The sequence below is a fragment of the Nicotiana sylvestris genome, chromosome 5, assembly GCF_000393655.2.
Source record: "Nicotiana sylvestris chromosome 5, ASM39365v2, whole genome shotgun sequence".
Taxonomy (NCBI): Eukaryota; Viridiplantae; Streptophyta; class Magnoliopsida; order Solanales; family Solanaceae; genus Nicotiana; species Nicotiana sylvestris.
Window position 1 is genome coordinate 177387818 of NC_091061.1, and position 17403 is coordinate 177405220.

The window sequence follows — 17403 nt, forward strand, 5'->3', positions numbered from 1 at the left end:
AAAGCCTACAGGTGTAGGTCGTCGCTTTTTGATCCCCTTGTGCGGGATTTTTCCACGTAAAAATCCTCTAGCTCATTTACTTATTGCTTTACTAAGTGCTCTTAGCAGAAATTTGTAGAGGACCAGGTACTCTAAGACTTGGTGGACCCATACAAACAATCAATTGGTATTAGAGCAGGTTCTTCCTATCAGGTTAACACCTCGGAAGGATCCTCATGACGGCTCCACTAAATCTTGAAGAAGGTCAATCCATATACCACCCACCCAAGTTTGATGGAAAATGCTATTGGTGGTGGAAATCTAGAATTCATGATTTCATCATGGCTGAGGATTGCGAGCTTTGGGATATTATCTGCGATGGTCCGTTTGTTCCAATCAAGACCAGTGGAGAATACACTGAAGCAGACAAGAAAGCTTTGAAGAAGAATGCTCGTGCTAAGAAAATTCTGGTATATAATTTGGAACCTAATGAGTACGACAGAATTTCTACATGCGACACTACTAAGGAAATATGTGAGGCTTTGCAAATAGCTTATGATAGAACTACACAAGTAAAACAAGATAAATCTAATGCTGACGATAGTTCTAAGATGGCAGTTGAAGGCGAGGAGACTAGATATGACTCAATGCTTGCCTTGATGGGGCAATCAGATAATGGCAATGAAGAGGTAAACTTCAGGGATGTTCAGAAAAATTTGAAATCCTACTATCCAAAAAAAACTCATGTGTTTAGTTGATGTTTTAATTACTACATTTTGTAGTCTTGCGGAGGATAGGGATTCCTTGTTCTTAGAACTAGAAGAATCTGAACATACTAGGAAAGACCTAGTAGCTGTAATTACTGATCAAAAGAATGCCATTGTAACTCTTAGAAAAGAAAAGAGTGATCTCTTGGCAGAAGTTGCTGACCAAAGGGAACAAATAGTAGAGCCCTCGACTAAGTCAAAACCTGAAAACCCTAAAAGAGGAAAGGAGATAGTTAGTGAGGAATATGTTAGGCTTGAAGATGAGGTGAAATCCTTGAGATGTAGGATGAGCGCTGAAATTGAGAAAAATGAGCTCCTCCAAGCCAATCTAGAAAAAGTAATGAATGACCTTGAAAAGTCTCTAAAGTGGACCTGGTCCGTAGAGGGTACCACTGCCTTGTTCACTAATAATAGTGAAAAAGGGTGGGGAGTAGGGTTTTCAAGGAAAAAGGATCCTTACAACCCTCACAGTAAGAGCGCAACTGCATCAGATAACTGGCCTCGGACCCAATGTGGGAACACTGGGCACCCCAAGAAAGGTGTCCAGGCCAAAAATCAATCAGTACCAAAAGATAAGTGGTTGCTAAAACTGTGATAACAAAAGATGGACCAGGTTCCATTCATAGAAAACACACATTACCTGCATGAACTAAAAGAGCTCTTATTCATCCTTTTGGTTACTACAAGGGACCCAAACTTGCTTGGGTTCCTAAAAATAACTCCTAAAATTCTTGTGCAGGGGACAGTGAAGGAAAATGGTCAACAATGGTTCATGGATAGTGGATGTTCGAAATACATGACTGGGAATACCACACACTTTCTTTCACTAAAAGCCCTGTAGGGAGGGAGTGTATCCTTTGGCAATGGCAAAAAGGGGTACATTCTTGGAGTTGGAAAAGTTGGGAAGTCACTCACTCACTCTATTGAAAATGTGTACTATGTTAATGGACTTAAGTACAGTCTCCTGAGTGTCTCTCAAATTTGATATAAGTGAAACAAGGTGGAGTTCTTGTCCAAAAATATGTACAGTCACTGACCTTGTGACTGGTGAAATAGTCCTAGTGGCCAAAGATACAAGAACATCTATGTTGCTGATTTCAAATCTTTACAGAGTGGTGATCTGAGTTGTCTGAAGGCGGTTGACGATGATGCTGAACTATGGCACAGAAGACTAGGTCATGCAAGCTTCTCTCTCCTGAACAAACTAATTCAGAAGGACCTGGTCCATGGTTTGCCTATGTCACAATTAAAAACACAAAAAGTCTGTGATGCATGTGCTAGAGGAAAACATGTAAAGTCCTCCTTTAAGTCAAAAAGAGATGTGAGCACCTCAAAACCACTTGAGCTCTTGAATATGTATTTGTGTGGACCTATGAGGGTGCAAAACAGAGGAGGAAAAAGATACATTTTCGTGATCGTGGATGACTATTCCAGATTCACAAGGACTCTGTTTCTCAGAAAAAAAGATGAAATGGCTGAAGTATTTGTGGCATTTGTGAAGAAAATTCTGGTGAAGATGGAGTCTAGAGTTGTATGCATTAGATCAGATCATGGGACAGAATTTGACAATGTCAAATTTGATGATTTCTGCAATGAAAATGGTATCTCTCACAACTTCTCAGCTCCCAGAACTCCTCAGCAAAATGGTGTAGTAGAAAAAAAGAACAGAACTCTGGAAGAAATGGCAAGAACAATGCTGATTGACAGTGGACTTGCAAAGAACTTTTGGGCTGAAGCTGTCAACATTGCCTGCTACTTAGTGAACAGGTGCATGATCAGATCAATTCTGAACAAGACACCATATGAACTACTGAATGGAAGAAAACCCAAGCTGACCTACCTAAGAACGTTTGGATGCAAATGCTATGTTCTCAACAATGGAAAAAATCAACTTGGTAATTCGATGCCAAAAGTGACGAAGGGATATTTCTTGGCTATTCTTCTCAAAACAAAGCTTACAAGATATATAACAAGCGGACTCAATGTGTTTAAGAAAGCATCCATGTTATCTTCGATGAATCTCACCCATCATTTGAGAAGAACGCTGAGAAAGATCAAGATGGAGAACCCTTACTTGTTCCTGGCGAAGTCATTAACATGACAAATGGAAAGGCAGATATGATGAGTCAAATGAAGGAGGCAAATGGAGACAACACTGCCTCATCATCTACAGAACTAAGCACTTCAATTATAACTACTAAAGCTGAAGAAAGAGTGGTTGATGCAGTTCAGGGAACTCCACTTGCATCTGAGAGAAGGATAGAGGAAAATCAGCCAAACATACCTTCTTCTTCTCAGAATGAACCCCAATCATCTAACTAGAGACATCAATGTTCTCACCCCATAGACAACATAATCACTCCTCTAGATTCCAGAGTCCAAACCAGGTCAAGAGCTAGAAATTCACTTGCCTTCTCAACTTTTCTCCCCCAGATAGAACCCAAAAACATCAAGGAAGACCTAAAAGATGCAGATTGGATTACAACCATGCAAGACGAGCTGCATCAATTTGAGAGAAACAGTGTGTGGCACCTTGTACCTAGACCCCCAGATAGAACCATTATAGGAACCAAGTGGGTATTCAGAAACAAGCTCAATGAGCATAGAATTACCACAAGGAACAAGGCCAGGCTAGTGGTTCAAGGTTACAATCAGGAGGAATGGATTGACTATGATGAAGCTTTTGCTCCAATGGCTCGCATGGAAGCCATCAGAATTCTGATCACTTTTGCTTCTCATATGGAATTCACTCTGTTCCAAATGGATGTCAAAAGTGTATTCTTGAATGGACTACTTAAGGAAGAAGTCTATGTGAAGCAACCACCTGGGTTTGAAAGACATGAGCACCCTAAGTATGTGTTCAAATTGGACAAAGCCCTATAAGGACTAAAACAGGCTCCTCGAGCGTGGTATGAAAGATTGTCAAAATTTCTCTTAGAAAATGGCTTTAAGAGAGGGAAGATTGACAACACTCTTTTCTTAAAGAAACGAGGAAGGAACCTGCTCATTGTTCAGGTCTATGTTGATGATATCATCTTTGGAGAAACAACTGACTCTCTATGTGAAGAATTTGCAAAACTTATGGGGAGTGAATTTGAAATGAGCATGATGAGGGAATTAAATTTCGTCTTGGGTCTTCAAGTAAAACAGTCCCCAAAAGGTACTGTAAGCACGTGATTTTTGCTTCACGGACAATCGCTCCAAAAGAAAATAAAAATAGTGACAAATGACTTCGCTGTACAATTTTTTGAGTTTTCCGTGACATGTGTTGTTAGTCATTTGTGGGTCTGTCCATTTTGCATTTAATCATTATAAAACAAAATACAAAAAATATGTATGCATTTCTAGGTTGTAATTTAACCATTTAAAAGTTATTATATATATATATGTGTGTGAATAATTGTGTTAAGTACTGATTAATGGGTATTTCAAATTCATTTTTAATTTAGTTGTATTTCAAAAAATTAGAAAACAAAATAAAAAGTGCAAGAAATCGGATTGGGCCTATGATATTTCAAAATTTTGAAGGCCCAAAACCAGCCCAAGTCAGCCAACCCAAGACCCATCCGCATGTCATCGAAACGACGTCGTCCAATACCAAGACTACGTTGTTTCAAGGACGGCTCATCTCAGCCGTTCCAACCAATCCAATCCAACGGCCCAGGCTCCCTGTCAGTAACCCGTTTCCAAACCCGACCCAAGAACCAGTCCGAACCAACCCCCAACCGAGGCCAAACGGTGTCGTTCCGTTCTAAGTAAAAGATCCTGGCCATCAATCTCGATGCATCCAACGGCCAGGATCTAATTACTCTTTACGTATATAAACTTGACCCTTCACCCCACGCCCCCTACCCGAACCCCACCTTTCCTCATCTTCTTCACCAAGCCTTGACACCCCCCCGAAACCCTAGCAGCCGCCCTAATTTCCCATTCACCAGAACCCGGCGACACGAACGCCGGTGACCACCCCCTTCACACCCCTGAAACATCCAACCACCCTGAGCACGAATTCACTAACCATGTACCTCGAATCACCTCTCATCGTCTCGAATCTAGATTTGAAGATTCGAGACAAAACTCGATCTATGCCAAACCTCACCATCTTCATACCAGACACTCCCCTGACCTCCTTCGTGACCAAACCAGGCCTGGTTTGGTCCGAATCTACCCACAACTCCTAAAAAACCAGATCTGAAAATCCAAAACCTAGAACACGAATAGCCTTGGAATCCGGCCGGTCTTGACAGGGGTTTGAGGTCTAATAGACCTTAACCAAGGTGTTCTCATGTGAGAACACCCTGGTTAAAGTTTGTTCGGCCTCAAATGGTCAAAGTTGAGTCAGATTTGGGTCAGTTTGGTTTAAACATTTTTCGGTAAGTTTTTTTCTTTTCCTTTTTGTTTTTATTCAACTGCTAATTAAGTTGTCAGCATGCTTTGTTGTGATTGTTTGTTATTTTCTGATACTTTTCTTAATTTCTTCCATCTCTGTCAAAGACCTTTTTATTTGGTCGATTGTTTTCTGTGTATGAGTTGAACGTATCCTGTGATAAGCATGTCCGATTAGGATAGTCGTCGCATAAATAATTTATATAGGTTCCCAGTGATGTACCAAAGTTGTCTGAAGCCATTTAGGTCCCTGTATGTATTTGTTTATATGAACGACTGATTGTTACCTGTTGTAATTAGTATAGTCGACTTGATAAATGTCGTCGATTAACTTCCTACGACTGAATGTTCAAATATTCTAATTCGTACAACTTCACGTAAGTGAATGAACCTGTTGATTGTTAATTGGATGCTTGACGTTAGCTGTGACTACTAGCTTATAATTGCATTGTAAGCAAATTAAAAGAATCAGGCTAGGGCAGTCTTGAATTTGAACTCCCAGAAGTTCAAAATGCCCTGATGCTGCAAGGGGTTTAGGGAAGTAATAATCAAGGTTAACAAGGGTAGTCTGGGGTTCGAGAAAAACAGGAAAAGCTTAGTTTAAACGAGCTGACAAGTAGGGTACTAATTTGGGATTAAACTAATGCCAATGGGGAACAAGACACAAGAGTTTGGGGTTTAAAATGAATACTTAAATGAACCCATAACTCTTGATTAAAGAATAAGGCCAAGCGTGGGGAACAAATGGCTGGCATCAAAAAGATGCTTAGGCATGGGATTTAAGAGGTATGGGCAGTCTGCAAATTGGGGGAATCCAGGCAGCTTAGCTGCACTGGGTCGTTTGGCTTATAAATAGGCCATTTCAGAACTTAAAAGTGGCTGAAAAACTTAGTCTTGAGAGAGGTCTTGTGAGTTAAAGGAAACTGAAAAAAAATATAAGAAAATTTCCAGAAATACTGTAACCAAACACTGCCTGAAAACTACGGAAGAATTCACATTGGTCAAGCTGTCTTGGCCAAGTTCTGTTGTTTGCCCTGATTGAGCTGCTTGTGATTGTTGAACTGCTGGTGTTGCTGCATCGAATACTCTGTTATTTCTGTTGCTTCACTACTCTTTTCTGGGATTGCTTGTTTGGTGCTCGACCATCTGTTGGTTTTCTTTGTTCTGGAAACTGTTGCTGGTTGTCTGTGGCATGTGGAAAACACTTGTGGTTGTTGGTTTGTTGCTGTGTTGTTGCTGTGTATCTGCTGTTGCTGTGTTTGTTGCATACTACCCAGTTGATCATTCCTTTCTTCTTCTGTTCTCTATACCAGGTACACAACCAATACACTGTCAAATGTAATTGGAAAATTGAGCATGAATACAAAAAGAAAAGATCTGAAGTTTACTTTCATACATAGATTGTTACATTAGATATCATGTACTGTATAATAATTTTCATTCCTGTGTTGACAATAGAAGTAGCATGTATGCCCAGTGTATATCAATGTAGATTAGCTGAATGATAATTTATATATGTATGCTGATAGGTGAAAATATTCCCAATGTAATAGGTTGTATCTTAGACTTAGTTTAACTTTGTAGTATGTCCTTTAATGTAGGCCAAGCATGAAAATCGTACTCTACTAGTTAAGTTCTTTCCTTTCTGATAAACTGCTTCATATAACTGGTAAACCATGTTTTAAGACAAAGAACACGGAGTCTGCAATCTCAACCTCACGAAGGTCGAGCCCAGGTCGAAATAGACCAAGCAGGCCTGCATCGAACAAACAATGGCCCAGGTCTGGTCCATCACGCATGGGCTGGATTTGGGCCCTTAATTTTTGCTCGGCCGACTGTATACGTGGCCGTGCTTCTGATTTTGTGCAAGCACTCGGAATTCTGTATAGATAACTTGCAAGCATGTAATTAACTAGGGCTATCTACTATTTTCAATTAGTAGAGACAAACGCGACAAGAAACGTAGTTGCTATAGGATATCCTTTTAAAATAAGGACGAGATGAGCCTCGACAAAAATAAAGAAAAATGCACAAGTTGCGGGGCCCTTGTTAAATATATATATGTTGAAGCATTCAGTCCCTAAGGTGGGTCGTTTAGCAAATCTCACGACCTCCCGGAATAATAACGCGATAGCCTCTTTAAGCACGTATTTAATAATTTTACCTTCTTAAATTCGGGTGCGCATTTATGTGACCCAAATCCAAATCTCGGCGGATTTGAAATGTATTTCTAATCACGGGCACATTGATGGTGACGTGGTTCGAGATGCATGTCCATGACGTCGCAAATTCCTTTTAAATATAGAACGAGACGAGCCTCGACAAACAAATGTACACAGCTGCGGGGCCCTCTAGATGTATGTATATATCAAAGTATTTAGAATTCGGGATGTGCCGTTTAACGAATTTTTACGACCTTCCTCAAAATAACAAGACGCTAGTTGCTTTAGGCACGCCTTTAACAATGTATTTTCCTAAATTCGGGTGCACATTTATGTGACCCAAATCCAAATCTCAACCGAGTCGAGATATGTCAATAACCACGGGTGCATTGATGTAACGTGGTTCGAGATATGTTTTCACGACGTTGCAAGTCCTATAAAAATAACAGTGAATGATAAAAGTGGTTAAAAGATAAAATTGGCACATAAGTTCACATTTGTTTAAAATCAGATAAATAAGCCGAATATGACAATTGAGCGACCGTGCTAGAACCACGGAACTCGGGAATTCCTAACACCTTCTCCCGGGTTAACAGAATTCCTTATCCGGATTTCTGGTACGCAGACTGTAATATGGAGTCATTCTTTTCCTCGATTCGGGATTAAAATTGGTGACTTGGGATACCCTAAATCTCCCAAGTGGCGACTCTGAAAATAAATAAACTAATCCCGTTTCGATTGTCCTTTAATTGGAAAAAACTCCCTTGCGCCCTCTCCGGTGCGTAAAAAGAAGGTGTGACAGTTCTGGCGACTCTGCTGGGGACACTTGGCCCAGAACCACTGGTTCAGGGTTAGAAATTCGAGCTTAAAATAACTGTTATAGTTGGCTTTATTTATTATCTGATTTTTACATGTTTATGCTTAATATGCTAAATGATGCTTTTACCGCTTTAATATTATCTGAATTGTGTATAAAACTGCTACGAAACCCTTCTTCTTTCTGAGTCTTCTAAATTTATGGTGTACACGTGCGCGTGACCCACCTTTCTGTTAGAAGTCATACCAAATAAGACGAAGTTGGGACAAGTAACTAGGCCGGGTAGACTTTCGTGCTCCCGGTACATTATCCCCGCTTCGGCTCAAACTGTCCGTTTGAGTAAGCCAGGTTTAGAACAATACGCCTCAGGTTTTTACCTAGAATAACTCAGCCATGTACCGGATCCCTAGTAGGAACGTCTATTTGCATCATGTACATCTGACCTTGGAGACTCAACACAGGGGTTGGGTCTGTCTAGGACAGGTGAACCCGAAATAAAAAGACCATCCTGATGCATCCTACTTGCTACCTGTGCATTCATTTGCCTCGAACATGCTTGTTGACCAGCTTAATTGAAATCATTGTGAGAACCGAGGAATAAAATGGGTTGTTTTAAAAAATTAAATAAAAAATAAAATAAAATAAAATAAAATAAAAAATAAAAATAAAGTAAAATAAAAAATAAAAATAAAGTAAAATAAAAAGGGGAAAATATAGTTTCAAATCTTGAAATAAAGGTATTTAATCTTGAAAATAGTTTGAAAAATTCCCAAAATAGTTTTAAATCTTGAAAATAGTTTTAACTGAAAATGATTAGAGTATATTTTCAAAATGAGTCTTGACTTTATTAAATTAAATTCCAGATACAAAATGAGCACCACACAAAACCCCTCATCCACAAATACAGAAGAGTTTCTATTCCAGCTTCAAATGTGGTGGTGTGAATTAGGCGAAGATGGTCAAAAGTGGGTCATCAAGCATTTGGGAAATCTCCCGGATATTATGAAAGTTAAACCCCGTGATGATCTGATTGCGGCATTAGTAACTTTTTGGGACCCTGTTCACAATGTCTTTCGTTTCTCTGACTTCGAGCTCACTCCTACATTAGAGGAGGTAGCTGGATATGTTGGTTTTGACGGAAGTTTAAGGAATCAAAGCTTGATATTCACGAAGGCTCCCTCGGTACATCGATTCTTCGGTCTTCTGAACATCAGCAGTCAAATCAGGAAAAGCAATGTCGTCAACGGATGTTGTTCTTTCAACTTTTTGTATTCAAGGTTCGGAAAGTCAGATGGGTTCGAAATTCATGAGAAAGGCCTTACTAACAAACAAGACAAAGACGCATGGCAGGTTCACCGTCGCTTCGCCTTCATGGTGGCTTTTCTAGGAATCATGGTCTTCCCAAACAAAGAGCGAACAATCGATATTCGCACCGCAAAAGTTGTGCAAATCCTCACCACCAAGGAAAACCACACCCTTGTCCCCATCATTCTCTCAGACATTTATCGGGCTTTGACTTTATGTAAAGCAGGAGCGAAAGTCTTCGAAGGATGCAAAATTTTGTTGCAAATGTGGCTGATTGAACATCTCCAACAACAGCCCAAGATCATACAGTATGGGCCAAGCAACGATAATTACATCGAGGGTTATGAGGAAAGAGTGAAAAATTATCAGGTTCCAGAAGGGATAGAAGCATGGGTATCTCATCTAAGGGCTTTAACGGCAAATCAAATTGAATGGACTCTGGGATGGCTCCCGATGAGGGAAGTGATACATATGTCAACCTCAAATAGGTATCTGCTACTATTGGGATTGAGAAGCATCCAGCCGTATGCGCCATTGAGAGTCCTAAGACAACTAGGGAGATATCAAGTAGTTCCTGATGATGAAGATTTGAGTACGCAAGAAATCGAATTACACCCAGAGGCCACTATTCCTGAGGCTCTACTTCAGCAGATGTGGAATGGATGTCGATACTTGAAAAGTGATACTCAAGTCCCAGACACTACAAAGGGTGAGATAAATCCTGGATATGCAAGGTGGTTCGAGAAACGGTCTCGCGTGGATGATGTACCAGAACCTGAGCTAAGAAGGCCAACTAAAAGACCCCATATTCAAAACTTTAATGATAAAATCCAAGAGCGGTTGATCTGGGGAGAAAAAGAGAAGGGGTACAAAGCAACTATCCATGCCCTAAAGGAAAATCTAAGGAACCTCAGTCTGGAGAAAGATTTGCAAGCACAAGAAGCTGAAGGCGAGAAGAAGAGTCTAGCCTGTGAGAATGAAAGTCTTCATGCTCGATTTCTGAGAATGAAAAAGGCTTCTGAAACGCTAATGAGGAATTGGAAGGATCAAAAAACCATCGCTAATCTTTTTGAAAGAATGCAAGATTATGATTCCGTTCTTGCTGCAAATGAAAGGTCGTTGAGCAAAGCAAAAGAAAGGATCCAACAAATAAACGAAGAAGCCAGATCTGATAAGGAACGCCAAGATAGGAAATCCGAGAAAGACAGGGCACAATTCAAGAAGGAAAAAGACCATTGGATACGATCAGAAGACCAACTTTGTGCACAACTAGAAGAGGCAAGAAGGTACAGAGAGCATCAACAAGCGGACATTGACAGAGAAAGAGCGCAGGCGAGATTAGAGCAGGCCAGACTCCGAGCTCTATTAGAGTCAGCCCTAGATCGTGAAGACCGTATCAGAGATATAGCCACCACTCGCCAGCAGCAATTGCAGAATCAAGGCCAACATCTCCAAGATTTCAGGGCACAAATCCACGACCTGGCGGTCTACACCTCTCAAAGTTATGTAAACTGCCAAGGAATGGATTATGAAAGGTTTACAGAGCATGCACCCACTTTTGCCCGTCATCTAGCGATGGAGTTGGAAAGGATGTATCGTACGCTGGGAGGTCATCCAGGTCAAGCCCCGCCTTGAGCAAATGATCTAATAATTTACAAACACGAGTGGAAAGTGGGGCACGTTGTGAGATGTTAAGAATTGTATCTTTTTATTTCGATTTAAATGAGTGTATTTCAAGACATTTTCTTACAAAGTTTTCAAATGTAATGTCTGTTCATCTTTTTATAATGAAAATGTTAGCCTCATGGCAGAACTACGCCTGGTCTGATTCGCACGGGGACGTGATACGTAGGCAATCCCCATAAGATTCGACCACTTTTAAAGAAAGAAAAGAAAATACAAAAAAAAATAAATAAATAAATAAATAAAAAGGGGACAAATGAGCAAACCGGGATGACGCATGTTGCTCGAAGCAAAGCATGTAGAAACGGTTAACTGCCTAGGAGCATTGCATCCTCTATGTGTTATGATCAAATCTGTTAAACTCTAACGCTAACAAAGTTTGTTGTTGTCTGAACCAGACAAGTTAGTTGTTAAAGAACTCTGGCAACACACTCATACCAAACCAGATCCAAAGGACCGGTAGCAACAAGCATGACTACTTCAGAGAATAGTAATGAGGAAGAAAGGCCGATGAGCCAGTTGTTAAAAGAAGCAATGGAAAAGATCGAAAGGATGGGACTAGAGATGAATGCAATGCAGCTAGCCCTAGCCAAAGCCCAAAAGAGCCCTGAACCACTGGGACACATGCCGGAATACCCTCACTCCGGCCCTTCCACAAGTCTCCCAAATCCCCGTTATCATCAAGAAAGAAGCCCTCATGATTCCCAAGCTCCACCACCCTATCAACCTCTCCCAACACCCAATATTCCCATTTTTGTGGGACCAACATCAGCCCCTTTGCAAAGAACGACCAGTGAGCCATTGTTTCAGGCTCACGATACACAATACTACCCCCCCGAGCCTACGTTTCATGCCCCCGAACCACAGGCTTACAATCCACATTTGGAAGTGCCGGCAGAGATTGAGAAGCCGGCTAAGGCCCCTGAACAGGATGAAGTATTGAGAAAGTTCAAAAGCCTGGAGCAGTCCTTCAGGAACTTGCACGGGCTGGGCAATCAAGTCAGCGTAGCATACAAAGATCTGTGCCCTTTCCCAGACGTCCAACTCCCGGCTGGGTTCAAGATGCCTAAGTTTGATTTATATGAAGGGCACGGTGATCCCATGGCACATTTGCGGGGATTCTGTAGCAAAATGAGAGGGGCAGGCGGCAAGGATGAGCTGTTGATAGCTTATTTCGGCCAAAGTCTGAGCGGATCTGCACTAGAATGGTATACCAGGCAGGATTCCAGCAGGTGGTACACGTGGGATGATCTGGCGCAGGCTTTTGCAGGTCATTTCCAGTACAATCTCGAGATAGTCCCTGACCGTCTCACATTATTAAGAACTGGGAAGAAACCCGGGGAAAGTTTTCGCGAGTTCGGGTTCCGCTGGAGAGAACAAGCAGCTAGAGTCGATCCTCCCATGAGAGAGGGAGAGATGGTGGACTATTTCTTGCAAACATTGGATCCAACCTACTTTGGTCACTTGGTGACAACGGTTGGAAAATCTTTCAACGAGGTGGTCAAGATAGGGGTCATGATAGAAGAGGGTCTGAGGTCTGACAAGATCTTGAACTATTCGGCACTCAAGGCCACAACCCAGGCTATTCAAAGCGGCACGGGAGGTGCGCTGAGAAGAAAGAAAGAAGAGGTTGCCACGATCGAGGCAGGCAGTTGGTCCAGGGCTGGCAGGCCACACTACAACCAACCCAGACCTCACAGGTCAAACTACCCATACAACCCACCACAAAATTTCTATCCACCTCGAGAACCACATTGTTCCGTACACCAGGCCCAAGCATACACTCAGCCTCCGGTTCGCCCGCAATGGCGCGCGCCGGCTCCCCAGAACATATATACGCCACCACAAAACACCTACCCTCCACCAAGGGCGTATAGAAACCCTCCGGGGGCAGGCTTTCGGGGAAATCCAGATGCTAGGAATAACAGGTTGCGGAAACAGAGAACTTTCACATAGTTGGGGGAAACCTACACCGTTTTGTTCCACAAGCTGAGGCAATTGGGTTTGGTTAGTCCTGTCCAGACTCGAGAACCAAATCCCCCACCTCAGAATTTGGATCGATCAATAAGTTGTGAATACTGCTCAGGGATGCTCGGGCATGACACCGAGAAGTGTTGGAAGTTAAGGCATGCCATACAGGATCTTATCGACACCAATAAGATCGAGGTCCAGACACCGGAAACTCCTAACATCAACCAAAACCCACTACCAGCGCACCACGAGACTCACATGATTGAGTTGGTGTATGAGGGAGGAGAGTTGAAAAAACCCTCACAAACAGTGATGATGATCCAAGCCGCCCCGAAGGAAGTCTCAACCAGTGGGGGAACGAAGGTACAGTCACAGGGAGAAAGCGTCAAGCCAGTAGTGATATTGGGAAAGAGCCCGTCCGCCATAACAAGCAAACCCGAGCCAAACAAGTTGGTAATGTCAGGGGTTCCGCCCGCACCTGCTGTTGTGTTAAAGGGGGCATATAGAGAACTGGTCACCGTAAAGCCTGTAGTCCAGCTGCCGATGATTGATAGCAAGGCTGTGCCTTGGAAATATGAAAAGGCGGTGGTGATGTACAAAGGAAAACAGGTAGAAGAAGTTAGCTGTGAAGCGCAAGGACTGACTCGATCAGGTCGATGTTTTGCTCCGGTGGAGCTAAGAAGAACCAACCCAGTTGCAACCAAGAAACCTGTGTCCGAAGAAGAGGCTGAGGAGTTCCTGAGGAAGATGAAAGTGCAGGACTACTCCGTGGTCGAACAGCTGAGAAAAACACCGGCCCAGATCTCGTTGCTGTCATTACTGATCCATTCTGAGGAGCATCGTCGGGCCCTGTTGAAGATATTGAACGAAGCTCATGTACCCAGTGAGATTTCTGTAAACCACCTGGAAACCATTGCCAGCAAGATTTTCGAGGTGAACAGGGTAACATTCTCAGATGATGACCTGCCGGTGGAAGGTACGGAGCATAATAAAGCTCTATACCTAGCTGTCAAATGTGAAGACTCGGTGGTAACTCGAGTATTGGTGGATAACGGCTCAAGCGCCAATATTTGCCCACTATCTACCTTGAACCAGTTAAAGATCGACCACGGAAGGATCCATAAGAACAGTATCTGTGTCCGAGGGTTTGACGGAAATGGAACAGCCACTGTAGGGGATGTTGTACTTGAACTAACCATTGGTCCAGTCCTGTATACCATGGAATTCCAGGTATTAGACGCCACGGTATCTTACAACCTGCTGTTAGGTCGACCATGGATTCATGCAGCCAAAGCGGTGCCTTCCACCCTACATCAGATGGTGAAGTTCGAGTGGGAAAGACAAGAGGTCGTGTTACACGGCGAGGATACAACGTGCACCATGGGCGGAACCATTGTACCTTTCATAGAGACCGCTGATGACAAAGGTCCTTGGGTCTACCAGATTTTCGATACAGGGTCGGCCAACAAAATTTCTGAAGGAGAAATCATCCCGCACCCTAGGGTAGCTGCCGCAACAGTCATGATGGTCTCAGAAATGCTGGGTAATGGATTTGTGCCAGGAAAAGGCCTGGGAATCGAGCTTCAGGGGATTGTCCAACCTGTCACCTTACCTAAAAATCTGGAAACTTTCGGATTGGGGTTCAAACCAACCGCAGCAGATAGAAAGCAAGCGCGAAAAATGAAGAAGAGGGTCTGGTTTCTGCCTAAGCCGGTGCCACGTCTCTCAAGGTCTTTTATTAAAGCAAGTGCCAAGGGGTCACCGGTCCCAAAGATTCTAGGACCGTTTATCGGTACCAATGAGGACCTGAATCAGAGTTTTGAGAGGCGAAGGTTCCAGCAGAGCAGAGATACAGTTTGTGGGGCCTGAGGCCAAAACCAACAATTGGACAGTTACTCCTCTTCCTGTCCGAGGGGAGTCTTGGTAGTAGGCTTTGATTTATGTTTTGTTTGTTTTGTTTTGTTCGGATTATTCCAGGGTGTAATCCAAATTTTACTTTTGTTTTGTAAAAGTGTGAACCCTTTTATCCCGCAAGTTTAATAAAGTTCTCTTCTTTTGTCCCATTTTAATTTTGTTTTGTTCTTTTTCTTTCTGAACAGTTCTCTTTTTACTGGTTCTAATGACATGGCATGCACAGCGGATCTTCGACCTAGTCTAATAAATCAATCTGAATCTGACTCAATGATGCAAGAGGTCGTTTGTGACGATGAATCTGAATGTGACGAAGGTGAAGCCTTCGAAGAGATAAACCGAGAACTGTGCCAATTTGAGGAAAAACCCAAACCCAACCTAAATGACACTGAGGCTGTGAATCTAGGAGACGCTGATAACGTCCAAGAAACCAAAATCAGCATCCACATTGAGCCGAAGGTCAGGGAAGAATTGATCAAAACCCTCATGGAATTCAAAGATGTTTTTGCATGGTCATATGACGATATGCCTGGATTAAGCACCAATTTAGTGGTTCACAAATTGCCCACTGACCCGGCATACCCTCCGGTCAAGCAAAAACTAAGGAAATTTAAAACAGAAATGAGTGTAAAAATCAAAGAAGAGGTGATTAAGCAGTTGCAGGCAAAGGTCATTCGGGTCACTCGATATCCCGAGTGGTTGGCCAATGTGGTACCAGTCCCAAAGAAGGATGGAAAAATCAGGGTGTGCGTCGACTACCGCAACCTCAACAAAGCAAGTCCCAAGGACAATTTTCCATTGCCCAACATCCATATCTTGATCGATAATTGCGCTGGGCGCGAGATCGGATCCTTTGTAGATTGCTATGCGGGTTATCATCAGATCCTAATGGACGAGGAGGATGCGGAAAAGACAGCGTTTATTACGCCATGGGGAACCTACTGCTATCGGGTAATGCCATTCGGGTTAAAGAACGCCGGGGCAACGTACATGCGAGCAATGACTGCTGTGTTTCATGACATGATACACAAAGAAATCGAGGTGTACGTCGATGATGTGATCATCAAATCTTGGCGTCAGGAGGACCATGTAGCAGACCTAAGGAGATTTTTCCAAAGACTCCGGAGGTATGATATCAAGCTTAACCCGGCCAAATGCGCATTCGGGGTTCCATCAGGAAAGCTGCTAGGATTCATCGTCAGTCGACGGGGGATTGAGTTAGACCCATCCAAAATTGAATCCATCCGAGATTTGCCACCGCCAAGGAACAAAACAGAGGTAATGAGTTTGCTGGGTAGACTCAATTACATCAGCAGGTTCATCGCCCAACTCACAGCAACTTGTGAGCCCATATTTCGGTTGCTGAGAAAGGATGCTGCGGTAGGTTGGACGGCAGAGTGTCAGGAGGCCTTCGACCAAATCAAAGGGTATCTGTCTAATCCACCCGTATTGGTCCCGCCTAAGCCAGGGAAGCCCTTAATTCTTTATCTGACGGTCCTGGAAAATTCATTTGGTTGTGTACTGGGGCAACATGATGACACAGGAAGGAAGGAGCAGGCCATCTACTATCTTAGCAAGAAATTCACAGTACATGAGGTCAAGTACACTCAACTCGAGAAAACATGTTGCGCCCTAACTTGGGTAGCTCAGAAGTTGAAGCACTACCTGTCTTCATATACTACTTATCTCATATCCCGTTTGGACCCATTGAAGTATATCTTTCAGAAACCTATGCCCACGGGAAGGTTAGCAAAATGGCAAATTCTGCTCACAGAGTTTGATATCGTCTATGTGACGAGGACAGCCATGAAAGCCCAGGCGCTGGCCGACCATTTGACAGAGAATCCCGTTGATGAAAAATACGAGCCCTTAAGAACGTATTTTCCCGACGAAGAGGTAATACATACAAATGAGTTGGAATTACCCGAGGAACCGGGTTGGAAGCTTTTCCTCGATGGAGCCGCAAATGCGAAAGGGGTTGGAATAGGAGCAGTACTCATTTCCGAAACGGGACGCCATTATCCTGTTACGGCTCAACTACGCTTCTATTGCACCAATAATATGGCCGAGTATGAAGCTTGCATTCTGGGTCTGCGCTTAGCTGCGGACATGGATGTCCAAGATGTCTTGGTCTTGGGAGACTCGGACCTCTTGGTACATCAAATTCAGGGTGAATGGGAAACACGAGATCTAAAGCTCATACCATACCGACAATGTTTGCATGATTTGAGCAAACGATTTCGATCGGTGAAATTCAAACATATCCCGAGAGTTCACAATGAGGTTGTGGATGCCTTGGCCACCTTAGCATCAATGCTACACCACCCTGACAAAATATATGTTGATCCTCTGCACATCCAGGTCCGTGATCAGCACGCCTACTGCAATGCCATAGAAGAAGAAGCAGATGGCGAACCCTGGT

The 17403-nt window shown here is 42.9% G+C and overlaps 1 protein-coding gene across 1 annotated transcript; it reads left to right on the plus strand.

Moving 5' to 3' along the window:
• Nucleotides 1–215: 215 nt before the first annotated feature.
• LOC138869707 (uncharacterized) lies at nucleotides 216–3068 on the plus strand. The gene is made up of 5 exons (XM_070147355.1): nucleotides 216–668; nucleotides 772–1308; nucleotides 1486–1583; nucleotides 1803–2641; nucleotides 2740–3068. Exons 1-5 carry the CDS (start codon nucleotides 216–218, stop codon nucleotides 3066–3068), a joined length of 2256 nt encoding a protein of 751 aa, XP_070003456.1.
• The last annotated feature ends 14335 nt before the right edge of the window (nucleotides 3069–17403 follow it).